At 50.6% G+C, this 16,771-nt stretch overlaps 1 protein-coding gene across 1 annotated transcript in view; it reads right to left on the bottom strand.

Moving 5' to 3' along the window:
* Positions 1-16,408, bottom strand: part of CYS1 (cystin 1) — a 29,581-nt gene extending 13,173 nt beyond the window's left edge. Inside the window, exon 1 of the mRNA XM_054023627.1 lies at positions 15,517-16,408. Coding sequence (XP_053879602.1) covers positions 15,517-15,918 — 402 coding nt within the window. The 5' untranslated portion in view covers positions 15,919-16,408. The remainder of the gene's footprint in view (positions 1-15,516) is intronic.
* Between the last annotated feature and the right edge of the window lie 363 nt (positions 16,409-16,771).

A 16,771-nucleotide genomic window follows, 5' to 3' on the forward strand; every position in this document is an offset into this window, starting at 1 on the left:
CTCACTCCCTGTCCACACTGGCAATGCATTTGCAGCGCTGTATCTCCGTGGTTGCAGCGCTGCATGTACTCCATGTCTCCAAGAGGAATAGCAAGTATTGCGCTGCTGCTGCAGCGCTGCGGCACCAGTGTAGCCATCCAATGCACTGTGAATGGCCTCCAGCATTATTCGGCAGTATCCCACAATGCCTGTTCTAGCCACTCTGGTCATCAGTTCAAACTCTACTACTCTGGCCTCAGATAACCAACCATGTGACCCACCCTTTACATTCCCCGGGAATTTTAAAAATCCCCTTCCTGTTTGCTCAGACCGGCGTGGTGTGGAGTGCTATCAGCGAATCTTTCCAGGTGACCATGCCTCCATGCGCCAAGCGAGCCCCAGCATGGAGCAATGGTGAGTTGCTGACCCTCATCAGTGTTTGTGGGGAGGAAGCTGTACAATCCCAGCTGCGCTCCAGCCATAGGAATTACGATACCTTCGGGAAGGTATCAAAGGACATGATGGAAAGGGGCCATGACTGGGTCGCCCTGCAGTGCAGGATTAAAGTGAAGGAGCTGCGGAGTGCCTACCGCAAAGCCCGCGACGCAAATGGTCGCTCGGGTGCTCCCCCCGCAACCTGCCGATTCTACTAAGAGCTGGATGCAAAACTTGGGGTTAACTCCACCTCCACTCCGAGCACCACCATGGACACTTCAGAGGCGGTGGGGAGGGAGAGGGAGGAAGAGGAGGAGGAGGAGGAAAACGGGAGTGATGGTCGTGGGCCGGATGGAGACACCCCGGAATCCCTGGAGCCATGAAGCCAGGAGCTCTTCTCGAGTCAGGAGGAAGGTAGCCAGTCACAGCGGCTGGTACTTGGTGGAGGACAAACAGAAGAGCAGGTTCCCGGTAAGCGTTTGTTTTTTTTCGGGAAGGAATTTTTTCGGTGCAGGCTCTTTGGGAGAGGAGGGTTAGGCATGCATGCCTAGATGCGGAATAGTGCACTGATGTGGTTTATCACATCGCGGTAATTGGCCTCGGTAATCTCCTCGAATGTCTCATCAAGAACGTGTGCAATGCGCTTGTGCAGGTTTATCGGGAGAGCCACTGTGGTCCTTGTCCCAGCCAGGTTAACGTGTCCGCACCACTGTGCCGTGAGGGGTGGGGGGACCATTGCTGCACACAGGCAAGCTGCATATGGGCCAGGGCGGAAGCCGCATTGCAGTAGAAGACCCTCCCTTTCTTCCCAGGTCACCCTCAGCAGCGAGATATTGTCCAGGACGAACTCCCGTGGAAAATGTTGGGACAGTGTAGGTGCCCCCTGAAGCTGTTGGCTCTCCCCAAGGCACAGAAACCCAGAGGACAGTGCAGCCCTGAAACAATCAATCCCCCTTACTCACCATTTTGAGGCTCCCGTGGGATATGTGTGCTTTGTTTCGGACGGGAAAATTATGCTATTGTGTAGACCCTGTGTGTTTTCTACTCCGTAAGTGCTGGGGGAATCATTACTCTGTCTGTCTGGTATAAACAATGCTGCCTCTGCTAAATGTTGCATTTTGCCTATACAGCTGCATCAACCTTGAGACCTCAGCCATCCCTCTTATCGCTTGCTCGGAGACTGCAAAGACTCAGGAAGAGACTGCGAAAAAGCAAAGATGACATGCTGCAAGAAGTGATGCGGCAATCTATTAAAGAGAATGAGAAAGCACAGAACCGGAGGGAGAAAGAAAGCAGGATCCTCCAGGAAAACACCGTGCACCAGCGGCAAAGCACGGAGCATAGGCGGCAAAGCACGGATCGGCTCATAAGCATCCTGGAGCGCCAAACAGACACTATCCAGGAGCTGGTAGCCATGCAGAAAGAGGAGCAGTACCGCAAACGCAAACGCCACCCCCTCCTACAGCCCTTGTCCCAAAACTCTTTCCGTTGTGCCCCACTGTCACCTCCAACCCACTTTCCCCAACTTCCGTGTTCTTCACGCCACCCACTGCCTCCAACACCAGTATCTTCACCACCCAGCCCTGAAAACCATGACCCTTACCCTCTGCACTCAACCCCCATCACCATGCAGTATAGCTGTCCTGAAGTGCAGCACTCACTGCACAGCACACCAGACAGGACATACGCGAATCTGTGATTGTACCGTTCCCCACTCCACCCCCTTGTTTCTTTTCAATAAATAAAGGTTTTCTTTTCAATAAATGGATTTTTTGGCTTTGAAAACATTCTTTATTATTGCATAAAGTAAAAGAGTCCTTAGCCCAGGAAATAAACAGGCACTGCAAGTCTGCTTAGCAACACAAGATTGGAACTATTGCACTTCACTCCTGTGCAGGGCACCAGATATCACTGCTGGTTTTCAGCCTCAAATTGCTCCCTAAAGGCATCCCTAATCCTTGCAGCCCTGCGCTGGGCCCCTGTAACAGCCCTACTCTCTGGCTGTGCAAATTCAGCCTCGAGGTGTTGAACCTTGGAGGTCCATGCTTGAGTGAAGCTTTCACCCTTCCCTTCACAAATATTATGGAGGGCACAGCACGCGGATATAACCGCGGGGATGCTGTTTTCGGCCAAGTCCAGCTTCTCACACAGAGATAGCCAGCGGGCCTTTAAACGGCCAAAGGCACACTCCACAGTCATTTGGCACCGGCTAAGCCTGTAGTTGAACCGTTCCTTGCTGCTGTCAAGGGTCCCTGTGTAGGGTTTCATGAGCCATGGCATTAACGGGTAAGCAGGATCTCCAAGGATCACAATGGGCATTTCAACTTTCCCTACCGTGATCTTCCGCTCTGGGAAAAAAGTCCCGGCCTGCATCTTCCTGAACAGTCAAGTGTTCCGAAAGATGCGTGCGTCATGCACCTTTCTGGGCCAGTCTGTGTTAATGTCAATGAAATGCCCAGGGTGATCCACAAGCGCCTGGAGAACCATAGAGGAATACCCTGTCCGAGTAATGTACTCGGATCCTAGGTGGGGTGGTGCCAGAATAGGAATGTGCGTCCCATCTATTGCCCCTCAACAGTTAGGGAACCCCATTTGTGCAAAGCCATCCACTACGTCCTGCACGTTACCCAGAGTCACAGTTCTTCTGAGTAGGATGCGATTAATGGCCTTGCAAACTTGCATCAACACGATTCCAACGGTCAACTTTCCCACTCCAAACTGGTTTGCGACCGACCGGTAGCTGTTTGGAGTTGCCAGCTTCCAGATTGCAATAGCCACCCGCTTCTCCACTGGCAGCGCATCTCTGAATCTCGTGTCCTTGCGCTGCAGGGTGGGGGCAAGCTCCTCACACAGTCCCATGAAAGTGGCTTTTCTCATCCAAAAGTTCTGCAGCCACTGCTCGTCATCCCAGACTTCCATGACGATGTGATCCCACCACTCGGACTCCTCACTGTCACTTTGGATCTTAAGGAATAGTTCGACAGCCAAACGTGACGTGCTGGCGAGATAAGTCAGCATACGCCTCAGCAGTTCGGGCTCCATTTCCCGCAGACAGATCGCGCTGCACAGAAACCATTGAAAGATGGCGTCAAAGATGGACGGAAACAAAGGGATTTCTGGGATGCGAAGCGATGCATCACCGGGCGTTGGGACAGGACCCAGAATGCCCGGCACCCACGCCCCCTTCCCACAACCCACGGCGCCAGAATGGGAAGAGGTGCTCTGTGGGATAGCTGCCCATAATGCACCGCTCACAATAGTGCTGCAATTGCTGCAAATGTGGCCAAGACAGTACTCTGGCCAGCTGTCAGTGTGGACAGACTGCAGCGCTTTCCCTACTCAGCTGCACGAAGTCAGGTTTAACTCACAGCGCTGTACATCTGCAAGTGTAGCCAAGGCCTTACAGTGCATTTTCATTTATTTTTTTTAAATAGAAGCACTTCCTTCCTTGTTACTGACTATGCAGATTTGCTTACAGAGTGTTCATCACACAGTGATTGCAGGAAGAAGGCTGCGTTGATGTTCATGTTTTCAGTGAGACAAGAAACGAAATGGGTGTAGGAGAGTTTCCCATTCTCAGTTCATCTTTTCTTTAATTAGAGAGGGACTAGAGACCCACCCTCCACAGGAAACCTACAAGAGAGGACAAAGGGGAGGAAATCTCTACAAGGTTCCCACTTGTTCAGGCGGGCAGGAAGGGGCAGGGTTTGCTCCTCTGAGGAACAGGCTGTAGGGCCAGCGCCTAAATCCTGGGGTCCCCAGGAATCTGCATGGATCCTGGGAGAGTCAAAAGCAATGAAGCAGAGGCCCTGTTTCTCTGAGCTGCCTGAGTTTCTAGTGATTCCTCCCCATGTGCCCTGTTGTCACTTCAATCAATGCACAGGGCTTCAAAACTAGCAGCTAATCCTTGAGCCCTGCCTTTAAGAGGGACCCTCACCCCAGGAGATGGGGGTGGGCACTGAAATACTGGGCTGTTGTATCCACCTGGGAGAATCTCTGCAGGGCTGGCAAGTGGGACAATGAATACCCTCCTTTCGCCTACCCTGATCCTACTCACCCACGACCTGCTCTTTATCCCCAGGCAGATCTCTGTGGGGTCTAGGAAAGCGCTGCCACACAACTAGCTGACCCTCAACTGTTTCACATAAGGGCCCTATCTATGCACAGATCCCAGGAATACAACACCCAGGCCTAGGGTTGCCAGATGTCCGTTTTTTGACAGGAACACCCAGTCAAAAAGGGACTGTGGCGGCTTTGGTCGGCGCCAGCCGTTAGAAGTCCGGTTGGCAGCATAGCGGGGGCCCGGGGCTAAGGCAGGCTCCCTGCCTGCCCTAGTTCTGCACGGCTCCTGGAATTGGCCGCCAGGTCCCTGCAGCCCCTAGATGCATGGGCGGCCAGGGAGGCTCCGCGTACTGCCCCTGCCCACGTACTGGCTCTGCAGCTCTTATTGGCTGGGAACCACAACCAATGGGAGCTGCAGGAGCAGTACCTGCGGATGCGAGGGCAGTGCGCAGAACCTCCCTGGCCACCCATGCACCTAGGGGCTGAAAGAACCTGTGGGAGCTGTGGTAAGCGCTGCCAGGACCCTGCATCCCAAACCTCCTCTCGCATTCCAACCTCCTACCCCAGTCCAGAGTCCCCTCCTGCACCCAAACTCCCTCCCAGAGGTTGCACCCCCTCTAGGCCCCTTCCCCAACCCTGAGCCCCCTCCTACACTCCAAACCCCTCATCCCTGGCCCCAGCCCAGAGCCCACAGCTCCAGCCGGAGCCCTCACCGTCCCCACACTGCTACCCCCTGCCCCAGCCCAGAGCCCCTTCCTGCACCCCAAATCCCTCATCCCTGGCCCCACCCCAGAGTCCACACCCCCAGCCGGAGCCTGCACCCCCTACCGCACTTCAAACCTCTCAGCCCACAGCCCCTTCCTGCACCCCAAACCCCTCATCCCTGGCCCCACCCCAGAGCCCACACCCCCAGCCGGAGCCTGCACCCCCTACCGCACTTCAAACCCCTCAGCCTCAGCCCACAGCCCCTTCCTACACTACACTCCAAACCCCTCATCCCTGGCCCCACCCCAGAGCCCACAGCTCCAGCCGGAGCCCTCACCGTCCCCACACCGCAACTCCCTGCCCCAGCCCAGAGTCCCTTCCTGCACCCCAAATCCCTGGTCCCACCCCAGAGTCCACACCCCCAGCCGGAGCCTGCACCCCCCTCCCACACCTCAACCCCCTGCTCCAGCCCGGTGAGAGTGGGGGAGAGTGAGCAACAGAGGGAGGGAGGATAGAGTGAGCGGGGGCGGGGCAGGGGTGTTTGAATCATGGGGTTTACAAAGCACAGAGTTAGAGGCCAGTCAAATATGAATGTAGTTAAAACTCAGGCATGATCAGACCCGGGTGTTTATTTAGGCTCAATGACACTGATTTGTAATAAAATGAAAATTCAGCAGCCTTGCCAGATGTGCTATGCTATTGAGAACAATGTCAAGGCCAGTGTTTTCCTTTTCATCTTTCTTTCCCCCAATTCCTTCTGTCTTTCTGCTCTCACAGGAGGGTTGCTTCCAATAACACTCACACCCAGCCAGGCCAATTTGAATTTTTAATTTAATTTTTTTTTTTTTCCTGAATCAGCCAATCCTGATTCCCAGGAGTTAACCTGATTCAGGGGAAGGGTCCAGCTGACATGAAATGGACAAACCTGCATAAGGTGAGCAGACTTTGGCCTTGGCTTTCATTTTCTTTGAATGGCACTGAAGGACCCGCCGCCGAAATGCTGCCGAAGACCCAGAGAGCGAGTGAAGGTCCCGCTGCCGAAGTGCCGCCGGGTGAGTAAAAGCGCCTCAGCAGGTGGCACCTTTTTTTTTTTTTTTTTTTTTTGATCACTCTCCCTGCTCCCTTCAGGTGCCACTTGTGCTCAGTGGGGGAGCGGCCGCTGCCCTGCTCCCCCCTAGCTACACCACTGATAGCTGTGTCCATGCGAGGGGGTTACACTGACTTCACTATAGCTGTTTTTTATACTGATTTAGTTATGCAGACAAGTTGTGAGTAATGACTGTCTCAAGGCTGGGATGGATGTCTGGTACCTGTGACCTTGCAAATCCTTGGCCTCTCTGTTAGGGCTGTTTACAAGGTAGGCAATTGGGTGATGGTGGCACTGGTCCATTAGCAACCAAGGACTAGATTTGTAAAGGTTTTTAGGTGCCTAAAGATGCAGTTCAGTGCCTAAAGATCTATAAAAATCTGGCCCCAGCTTCATTCACACAGGCCCGAAAGGTTGTTTATTTTTCTTTCGCAACGCTCTGTTTGGCCTGAGAAGACTTCTTAGACTAATACGAAGCAGTCGCATGAGTCAGCGAGAGGCCCATTGGCGGGGTTGTGTGGAGAAATTGAGAATTTGCTCTGGTACTTTGGCACCATCTACACATTTTAGGGAAGAAAAGAGAAACCTGCTCCCCCCTGACTCTCCAAAGGGACAAGGTATTGGTGGGAATGGTGTAAGGAGCAGTCTGACACCCAGGTGCTGACTTTTGTTTTTGCTGGTGGGTTCTCCTCTCTGCCTCCCCAGTTTGAGCAGTGGGCGGGGCCGTGGGTGGAAGAGGTCGAGCGGGGGTGTGGCCTCAGGGCAGAGCACAGGCAGGGTCTCTGGGCGGGGTGGGGGGAAGAGGCTGAGCAGAAGTGGGGCCTCAGGGCAGAGCGTGGGTGGAGCTGGGGGCAGGGCAATAGTCCAGGCACAGGGGCCCACAAAAGTTTAATCTGGCCCTGCGGGTGCTGAGCACCTCCTATTTTTTTCGGTGGATGCTTGAGCCCCGGAGCACCCATGGATTCGGCACCCATGGTCTGACAGGAAGCTGTGTCTCAGAGTGGAAAACCTTTCCTGTCTCTGCTGCTGTGGAACATACCCTGATCTTAGCGTGCAGGAGATTCTCATTAGAGACAAAGGGCCAGAGCCACCCGCTGAACTCCTGGTGCAGGGCGGGAGGAAGACACTGTGCCAGAGGGGTGCTTAACATCACATCATCCCCTCCACTACAGACGACCAGAATAACACCCAAAGAATGGGCGGCACTGTTCAGGGATGAGGAGCAGAAGGGCCCTGTGACTTGCCCCACAATAGCACAAAGCTGGCATCCCATGCAGTAATGCCTGTGAGAAGGCAGTACTGAAAACGCAGCCTGCTCTCCCTCAGTGGACAGAGAGCGTGAAGCTCCTTGCACAAGCAAGTATGAATCTCGCCCCCAGTGGTAAAGCGGCAAAGAGCACTTCATTTCCAACGACAGTATCACGCCATGTCTACACTGCACTTTCGTCAGTAAAACTTTTGTCACTTGGGTGTGAAAAAAATAACCCCCTTTAGCGATGAAAAGTGCCAGTCTGGACAGTGCTTTGTCGGTGGGAGACAAAGCTACCACCCCTTGTTGGGGGGTGATTTTATTTTGTCGGCAAGAGAGCTCCCTGCCATAGTGGAAGAGCTGTGCCGCTGTAAGGTGTGCAGTGTAGGCATAGCCTCAATCATGAGCACTGAGTGGGACTATACACTGCTAGGGGTATTTGACTCTGCTCTTAGCTCCGGGAGAATGTAGCCAACATTCCCAGCTTCCAACACTTTTCGAGGCAGGAGGATGCTGGATGTTTTAAGGGTGTGTTTAAATTATACAACAGATTTTTCCCCCTGTGGCTAACTCCTCCACACTGCGAGCTGTACGTGTTATGTGGGCGGAAGAGAGAATTAATTAGTCATCAGGACTGTCTCTGGTTAGTAAAACTTGCTTCACAATGCAAAATTAGCTCCTACCTTCCAGGGGTGCTGGAACAATTTGTATAGTGGAGGTGCTGAGAGCCATTGAACCAAACTGTAAACCCTGTACATATAATGGAAAGCACTTCAAGCCAGAGGGTGCTGCAGTTCCCCCAGCACCCCTAGTTCCAGCACCTATGCTACCTTCTGTAAGGACCTCTTTCAGCAGCAACACTTGTTTCCAAAGACAAATGCGTATTAGTATAGGTATCTACTACTATGTAATCTACTGCCTCAAGAAAACCTCTGGGAAACAGAAAAGAGAGGAAGGTAAAATATAGTCTACACCTTCAGGTCTCTGCCCATGCTTCTGTCTGCTCTCAGTTCATCCCAGCTGGGCAAGATGACACGGTCAGAGTGACCAGGAGACGGAAACGATCTCAGCAGTAGTTCAGGTCACACGGCATGAGATGTCCCAGAGTATGGCGTGGAATAGACATAGAATGAAATTTAACTCCACCCAGGTGTGCTCATGTTAGTTGTAATTTGTATGGTGCACATGCAGCAGGTAACTTACATGAATGTTTTATGTGAAAAGTGACGTTGGTAGAAAAAACACCTCTGCGTCCTGGTGGCCATTCTGTTCAGCTGTCAGTTTGAGTGCAGCACAGCTGTGCTGTGATGACATAAGCTCTTTGAAAGCAGCGTTCTTTTTAGTTAAGATTATAACACAACTACCGGTTTGCTTGTCCACTGGCCAAACTGCAAACTTGTGTTAAAACTAATGGCTTGTGATCCACACACAAAAAAAGTGAAACGTTCAGCTTGGGATCATCAAGATCCAACTGTGGAAATTTGGATAGTTTGGGCAGTTTGAAAAAATCTCTGTTTGTTTGGATTTTCCAACCAATCATTCCCCCGGCTGTAGCTAGGAGTTGATAGAATCACAGATGTTAGAGCTGGAAAAGATCTATTTATTAGGTCATCTAATCCATTTCCCTGACAATGCAGGATTGTTCCCTACAGTATGTTTTCTAATCTATTGGTCATGGAATGAAGGACTTGACTTGAGGGCACTTTTGACTACTAACGGTAATTTTTAAATGTTGAAAATGATATTTAACAGTGTTGAATAAAATACATTGTTTATTTTCACTTTAAAAAGTATTTCAACAAGAAAAGGAACACTATTTAGTGCCAATGTAAAAGTAGCTATAAAAAGTGTGTGTGTGTGTACGTGCGCACACACCTGTGTGCAATGAAAAAGGTCTCTTTGGACTATCCATATGAAATACAGAGCATAGATAAGATTCAGCTAACCAGCCACAAGGTGACACTGTTTCACACAAATCTACTGAAAGGGCACTTATCTGAATGTAAAAAGGACCAAATCAGATTTCTAAAAGTACATTACAATCCATTGGACTATGACTACTAAGTATTATATACTACCATTAACTATACCATCCCATACGCAGTGCTGTAATGTAATCACTTTATGTCTCTATTAAGTAGGTGCTACTATAACACTGCAGAAGGCTATTAAAAAAAAAAGATTGCTTGCACATTTTCCATGTTAGGAAGCCAGGAGCGTGATGAATGAGGCCATGGCATCACAGTCCTTTCTGGTTTCCATAGAGAGCTGCCACCACGTCCTGTACTATGGCAGCTTTTGTAAAACCACAAATATTCTTTTTGAGCTGAGCAAAGAAAAGTGAGACAGAAAAACAAGAGTGATCACTCACGCTCTAGATGGGTGAGTGGGTGGCTGAAATTAAATGGAAGTTTAAAAAGGAATGGTTTCAGAGGGGCAGCCGTGTTAGTCTGTATCAGCAAAAACAATGAGGAGTCCTTGTGGCACCTCAGAAACTAACAAATTTATTAGTCTCTAAGGTGCCACAAGGACTCCTCGTTTTTTTAAAAAGGAATGGTGACTGCTGTCAGAGTGATCCAGGGTCCCAAAAGAATAAGAATCAGGAGATTTGGGTTCTATTCCTAACTCTGCTGCTAGCCTCAGTTTCCCTATCTCTATAATCAGAATAATACCAGTCCATGTATGAGAACTGCTTTGAAATTTCAGATGAAAATGCTCAGCGCTCCAGGTTGCAAAGGAAAAAACCCCTGACCTAACCTGAGAGTTAATTCTCTTTGCAAAGCCCCTGTAATTGTTTGTTTCTCTTCAAATGACTTGGGATGGGGGAGAGTTGAGAGTGCTTTTGTCAATTGTGTTAGCTCAATTGAGTTAGGTTAACTAACTGAAAACCCTTCTTTCCACTGGTGTAGATACAAGCTGACATCTTTGAAGTCATGGTAGATGATCATGTTGTATCCTAGCCTCCTCCCTATTCTAAGCCAATGGTGCACAAGCCTCTGTCCATGGGTGCCTCCAACCCACTGGGGTGTTTCTTGTGGCTCCTCGCTTTCTGCAGACTGTATGCTGTCATTTAAAAGTATTCCATTTGAACCATTGCAGACCTGTCTTAGGGCCAGACTGTGCCCTCCTCTCCTACCCTGAGTACCACCTTACTCTCCAAGGTGTTGTCATCATGCAGGTTTCCTCATGAGTCAGAGGCTCAGAATCTTGCCTCTTGTGAGTCTGTAAAGAGTTAGCCTGAAACTAGTGCTTTGAGAGATGGGAACTGACCCTGATTTATCTCAGGGTGGTGCTAACTCTGAAGCCTAATGTGATGGTGTAGATGTCAACATTCTTCACTAATATTTAAGTGAAATATCCAATTGATATGACTAGCCACTAGGGCTGGATACCAGAAATTATAGAAAAGATATGAAAAAGATATTAGGTGAATGGCTAATACCTTAGAATACTTGAGCATATTTGTGAAGGACAGGAGTACTGGCAAAAGTGAGTTGGAGAGGGCAGAAAGGTACTGGGTTTGATAGATAAATCCTGCAAGGAGTTTCAGCAGCATCTTGTAAAAGGCTAAAAATAGTGCATGGTATCACATATCAGTATATGCTGTATCCACCTAGACTTAATTAGATGAATTCAGACATGTCTGCTTCAGCCTTAATTCTTCATTTCTTGGACCTTTATTGATTTGTCAGTTCAGCATTTTACTAATACCTACTCTTATGGATTAACTTTCTCTGGTTTATTTTTATAAAAAAAGTAACCCTGTTCATTACCTGTCATGACTGACTGTAGTTTGCCAATTTATGTTATACATAAGAATATACAGAATATTAAAAATGTAGTTACTTAAAAAGAAGCCTACACATAACAGCCAAATTTCAACTGAGCTGTCTTATTTTTAAAACCACCACCACCAGCAATAATTGAGTGCACATGTTGGAACAAAAATAGAGAGCCGTTTCCTCTAGCCCTTACATGAGTAAAGATTAATTAGTGAAGTCAATGGGATTGCTCATGAGTGAGAATTACTTATGTGAGTAAAGGTTCTAGGATCAAGCCTTAATTTTAAAATTGAGTGTGTTTGAGTTATAAGAGCAAAAAAAGGATATTAAACCTCTATTTTTCCGTGATGTCTAAATAAGACTTCGCTCTGAGGTTAGTTTGTTTTAAAATGTGCCCATGGTGATTGTCGACAAAATAATTACTCTGTTAGGAAATTATATCAAAGTTATCATTATCCCTTGCAAAAACAGAGTTTTACAATGGAAATACGAATATAATCTTAAAGTGAGACTGTCAGGGCTTTAAGCTTCCATTTAGCCTAACCCAAAAGTTGTTAGCATCTGATGGGGAAAGTCCTCTGAATTCTAAATATTTGTTATTATTTTTTAATCTATCAGTGTATTCCCACAATTTTTGTAGTCCCTCCTGCAGGAGCAGCATCTAACAAACAGATCACAGTTCTTGGTGCCCTTGGTATCATACTAAGGTGATACAGAAATTGAAGTTAATGTTGTCTTTCTTGGATAGGATAGTTAATTTCAGCTCTATTCACAAGAAAATTCAATAGTTGCTGTATAGAATAAGACTGAGGTGTTGGTTGCTGTTTTTTTCTGATGGTACCATTGTTACTGCAGTGAACTGGCAAACATTAAAAGGTACTGTATCCATATATGTGTTCAGGTTCAAAACTATTGCTTACATGACTGAACAAAGGAAAAAATGTGAACTGTGCTGTATGCTTTCTTTAATGACACTGGGATTCTTTTACAAGGAATTAATCGAAGGAGGAAAAAACCTTTTAATGGAGCACAGAAAACTGAGACTGGCATGACCCTTCCATGATTATATTTCCCCTAAAAGAGAGAAGGAATTTGGGGAAGAGCAGCAGAAATGATAAAAGGGCTGCAGGGAATGATTTGTCAGGAAAGATAAAAAGAACTGACTATGCTATAGCTTGGTAAACCACTGGCTACATCGACTGATATTACAATGATAGACTTTTCTAACGTACACCGGGCTTAAATAAAGAACCGGCAACGGAAAGAGAACTATCTAAGGGCTCACCCCACAACTTTAGCTCACCCCACAACACCTAAGAGAGATGGAGAAGGAACTACAACTAGGAGTAAAAGAATAAAATGAAAAGAAAGGGCGAATTAAGCTATGCAAATGTCCCCATAGAAAGGGGAGAGCCCTATAGCTTGGGATGCTGCAGATGTTATAGGAACTGGTTCTGCATTGAACTCAGGGAACTGGGCTGGCTGGGACACCCCTCCCAAGGAGGCAGGCTAGCTGGGAATCCCAGAAGAGATTAAATAGATAGGGGACCTGCAAAGGAAATGGGTTAGCTGGGTGATAGGTTATAGGGGGACTTCCAAGGGGGGCAGGCTGGCTGGATCCCAGGGTATTGGGTTAGAATGGGAGTCCAAGTGAGGGATGGGGCTAGATGGATCCTCAGGGCAGTGGGTTACATGGGATCCTGGAGGGATGGGGCTCACTGGATGCAAAGGGCATGGGTTGATGGGGCCCTGGGGGGTGGGCCAGAGGGGACACCAGGGGCGGGATGGGTTGTCTGGAACCTTTGGCCTTGGGGCCTGGGGGTGGGCTGGCTTTCCCCCCAGGCAATGGGCCCCAGGGCAGTGGGGTAGAGTGAGCTCCTGGGGGAGTTGGGCTGGCTGGATCCCAGGGTCATGAACCCTGGGACCATGTGTTAGAGGGGGAACTGGGAGGACAGGCTGGCTGGGGCACTGGGGACTGGATCGCAGGGGGATGGGTTACATGGGGTCCATGGGTACAGGCTGGCTGGACCCCAGGGTGATGGGCCCCAGGAGGAACTGGCTCTAGCTGGCTGGGGCCTGGATGGACGGGCTGGCTGGATCCAATGGTGCTGGAACTAGGGCTGCTGCCGCACCCCCTGGCTTTGAAATAGTATAACAAACACCAAATACATGGTTTATTATAAATAAATGATCTGGAGAAAGGGGTAAACAGTGAGGTGGCAAAGTTTGCAGACAATACTAAACTGCTCAAGATAGTTAAGACCAAAGCAGACTGTGACGAACTTCAAAAAGATCTCACAAAACTAAGTGATTGGGCAACAAAATGGCAAATGAAATTTAATGTGGATAAATGTAAAGTAATGCACATTGGAAAAAATAACCCCAACTATACATACAATATGATGGGAGCTAATTTAGCTACAACACGTCAGGAAAAAGATCTTGGAGTCATCGTGGATAGTTCTCTGAAGATGTCCACGCAGTGTGCAGAGGCGGTCAAAAAAGCAAAGAGGATGTTAGGAATCATTAAAAAGGGGATAGAGACTAAGACTGAGAATATATTATTGCCCTTATATAAATCGATAGTACGCCCATATCTTGAATACTGCGTACAGATGTGGTCTCCTCATCTTAAACAAGATATACTGGCACTAGAAAAGGTTCAGAAAAGGGCAACTAAAATGATTAGGGGTTTGGAACAGGTCCCATCTGAGGAGAGATTAAAGAGGCTAAGACTCTTCAGCTTGGAAAAGAGGAGACTAAGGGGGGATATGATAGAGGTATATAAAATCATGAGTGATGTGGAGAAAGTGGATAAGGAAAAGTTATTTACGTGTTCCCATAATACAAGACTAGGGGTCACCAAATGAAATGAATAGGCAGCAGGTTTAAAACACATACAAGGAAGTTCTTCTTCACACAGTGCACAATCAACCTGTGGAACTCCTTGCCTGAGGAGGTTGTGAAGGCTAGGACTATAAGAGCATTTAAAAGAGAACTGGATAAATTCATGGAGGTTAAGTCCATTAATGGCTATTAGCCAGGATGGGTAAGGAATGGTGTCACTAGCCTCTGTTTGTCAGAGGATGGAGATGGATGGCAGGAGAGAGATCACTTGATCATTGCCTGTTAGGTCCGCTCCCTCTGGGGCACCTGGCATTGGCCATTGTCGGTAGACAGGATACTGGGCTAGATGGACCTTTTGTCTGACCCAGTACAGCCGTTCTTATGTTCTTATGGTTTCCGTCATCAGCACCCCCCGCTATAAAAACTGTTCTAGCACCTCTCACTGGATCCCAGGGCGATGGGCCCCGGGGGGACAGGCTGGCTGGATCCCAGGGCGATGGGCCCCCGGGGGGATGGACGGGCTGGCTGGATCCCAGGGCGATGGGCCCCTGGGGGACGGGCTGGCTGGATCCCAGGGCGATGGGCCCCGGTGGGATGGGTTACTTTGGCCTGGGGACGGGCTGGCCAGATCCCAGGGCGATGGGTCCCTGGGGGACGGGCTGGCTGGATCCCAGGGCGATGTCACATGAAATCTCTGCTCGGTGTCCCCATCCGGAACCCTGATTTTGAACCTTTGACCGTCACTCCACTCCCTGTTTTTTCATTAGTTGTCCCAAGAGATTAGTTGGTTCCTGGGTCCAGTGGTCCCTCCCGCTAGGCTGGGGGAGGGGCCTTTAGAAGCAAGCCCGCCCACCTCCCAGTTGTTTCCAATAAGGCTGGATCCCAGGGCGATGGGCCCCAGGCGGACGGGCTGGCTGGATCCCTGGGCGATGGGCCCCAGGCGGACGGGCTGGCTGGATCCCAGGGCGATGGGCCCCAGGCGGACGGGCTGGCTGGATCCCAGGGCGATGGGCCCCAGGCGGACGGGCTGGCTGGATCCCAGGGCGATGGGCCCCGGGGGGACGGGCTGGCTGGATCCCTGGGCGATGGGCCCCGGGCGGACGGGCTGGCTGGATCCCAGGGCGATGGGCCCCGGGGGGACGGGCTGGCTGGATCCCAGGGTGATGGGCCCCGGGGGGACGGGCTGGCTGGATCCCAGGGCGATGGCCCCGGGGGGACGGGCTGGCTGGATCCCAGGGCGATGGCCCCGGGGGGACGGGTTACTTGGGCCCGGGGCCGGGCTGGCTGGGCCCTGCCTCTCCTCCCTCTTGGTGCCTGGGCTCCGCTCTGCTCCGCTCCCGCCCCCCTTTCGGGGTGGGGGTGTCACTTACCGGCTGGTCCCCTCCGGCGGCACCGCTGCCCCGGCCGCTCCCTGCTGCCATCGCCCCTGGGTGCCGGTCGTGGCCGGCCCAGGAGTCCCCGGCGGGCCCTCGGCGGGGCGGGCCCGAGATGGGGGCAGCCGGACCCCGGGCCGTGGGGAACAGCGCGCCCGGCTCCTCGCACTCAGCCAGCACCTCCTCCAGTAGCTCCCAGTCCGAGTCCTCCGCCGGCCCGCCCGGCTGCGGCCGCCGCCGGCTGCTGCTGGGCAGCTCCGTGGGGGCGGGCGCCTGGCTCCCCTTGGCCTCCTCGCCCTGCCCGCTGGGGGCGCTGCTGCTTCTGCCCCACCTGCCGGGACGATCCGCGCCGGGGCTGCAGCTCCGCTTCCTCCTACTCCTGCTGCTCCCGCTGCCCATGCTGCCGCTGCTGCCCCCGGGCGCGGGGTGCTGGCGGGGCCTCCTAACGGGGTGACTCGCCTGGCTGGGATTCCACAGGCCAGCTGCTGCCGCTGCCTCGGAGCATCCTGGCTGCTGCTGGGGCAGGAGAGGCTGATCCCGGATCCCCTTTCTCCCCTCCCTGCCCCCCCCCCTTCCTTAGAAGTGAAGCGACTGACTCCTCCTGGGGAACGTCCAGTAGTGGCAGCCAGCGAGCACAGGAGCAGCAGCCAGGGAACCTGCCCTCCCAGCTGCACGGAAAGGAAATCGGCTGTTTGGAAGCTGCGAATCCCAAGAATTTGCCCTCGAGAAGGAACCAACTGGGTGTAACCTCGCTGTGAATGTGAATGTGTGTGTGTGTTTGACCATGGATTTTGTGTGTGTGTGTGTGTGTGAACATGGAGCCAGTTCAAAAACAGCCTGGAAAAAAATCTTCAAAAAAGGAAATACCACAAAGCAGTGCTCACAACTTCAATCTGCTGTTGGGGCTAGTCGGTGGAAACTATGACAAATAAACATGGATATTTTTATTTTGTGTGTGTGTGTGTGTGTGTGTGAGAGAGAGAGAGAGAGAGAAAGAGAGAGAGAGAGAGAGCCTGGACTGTAAAGTGAAAGGAGAGAAGAACTCAAAGCAAAAACTTTAGATTCAAACTTCAGTTTAGTCCAAAGAAATACAGCCTTTTCCTCTTCACTCTTCCCCCAGCACAATGTTTTCATATTCTCTCATGCTTTCCAATTGAGTTCCTTTAAGGGAAGGACAAAAATCAAGCTATTTATACAACATATTTGGACTCTTGAACATAACCAGGGCACTGGTCGGATTAATTGCAGAATA

This window comes from Malaclemys terrapin, chromosome 3, assembly GCF_027887155.1.
Source record: "Malaclemys terrapin pileata isolate rMalTer1 chromosome 3, rMalTer1.hap1, whole genome shotgun sequence".
Classification (NCBI taxonomy): Eukaryota; Metazoa; Chordata; order Testudines; family Emydidae; genus Malaclemys; species Malaclemys terrapin.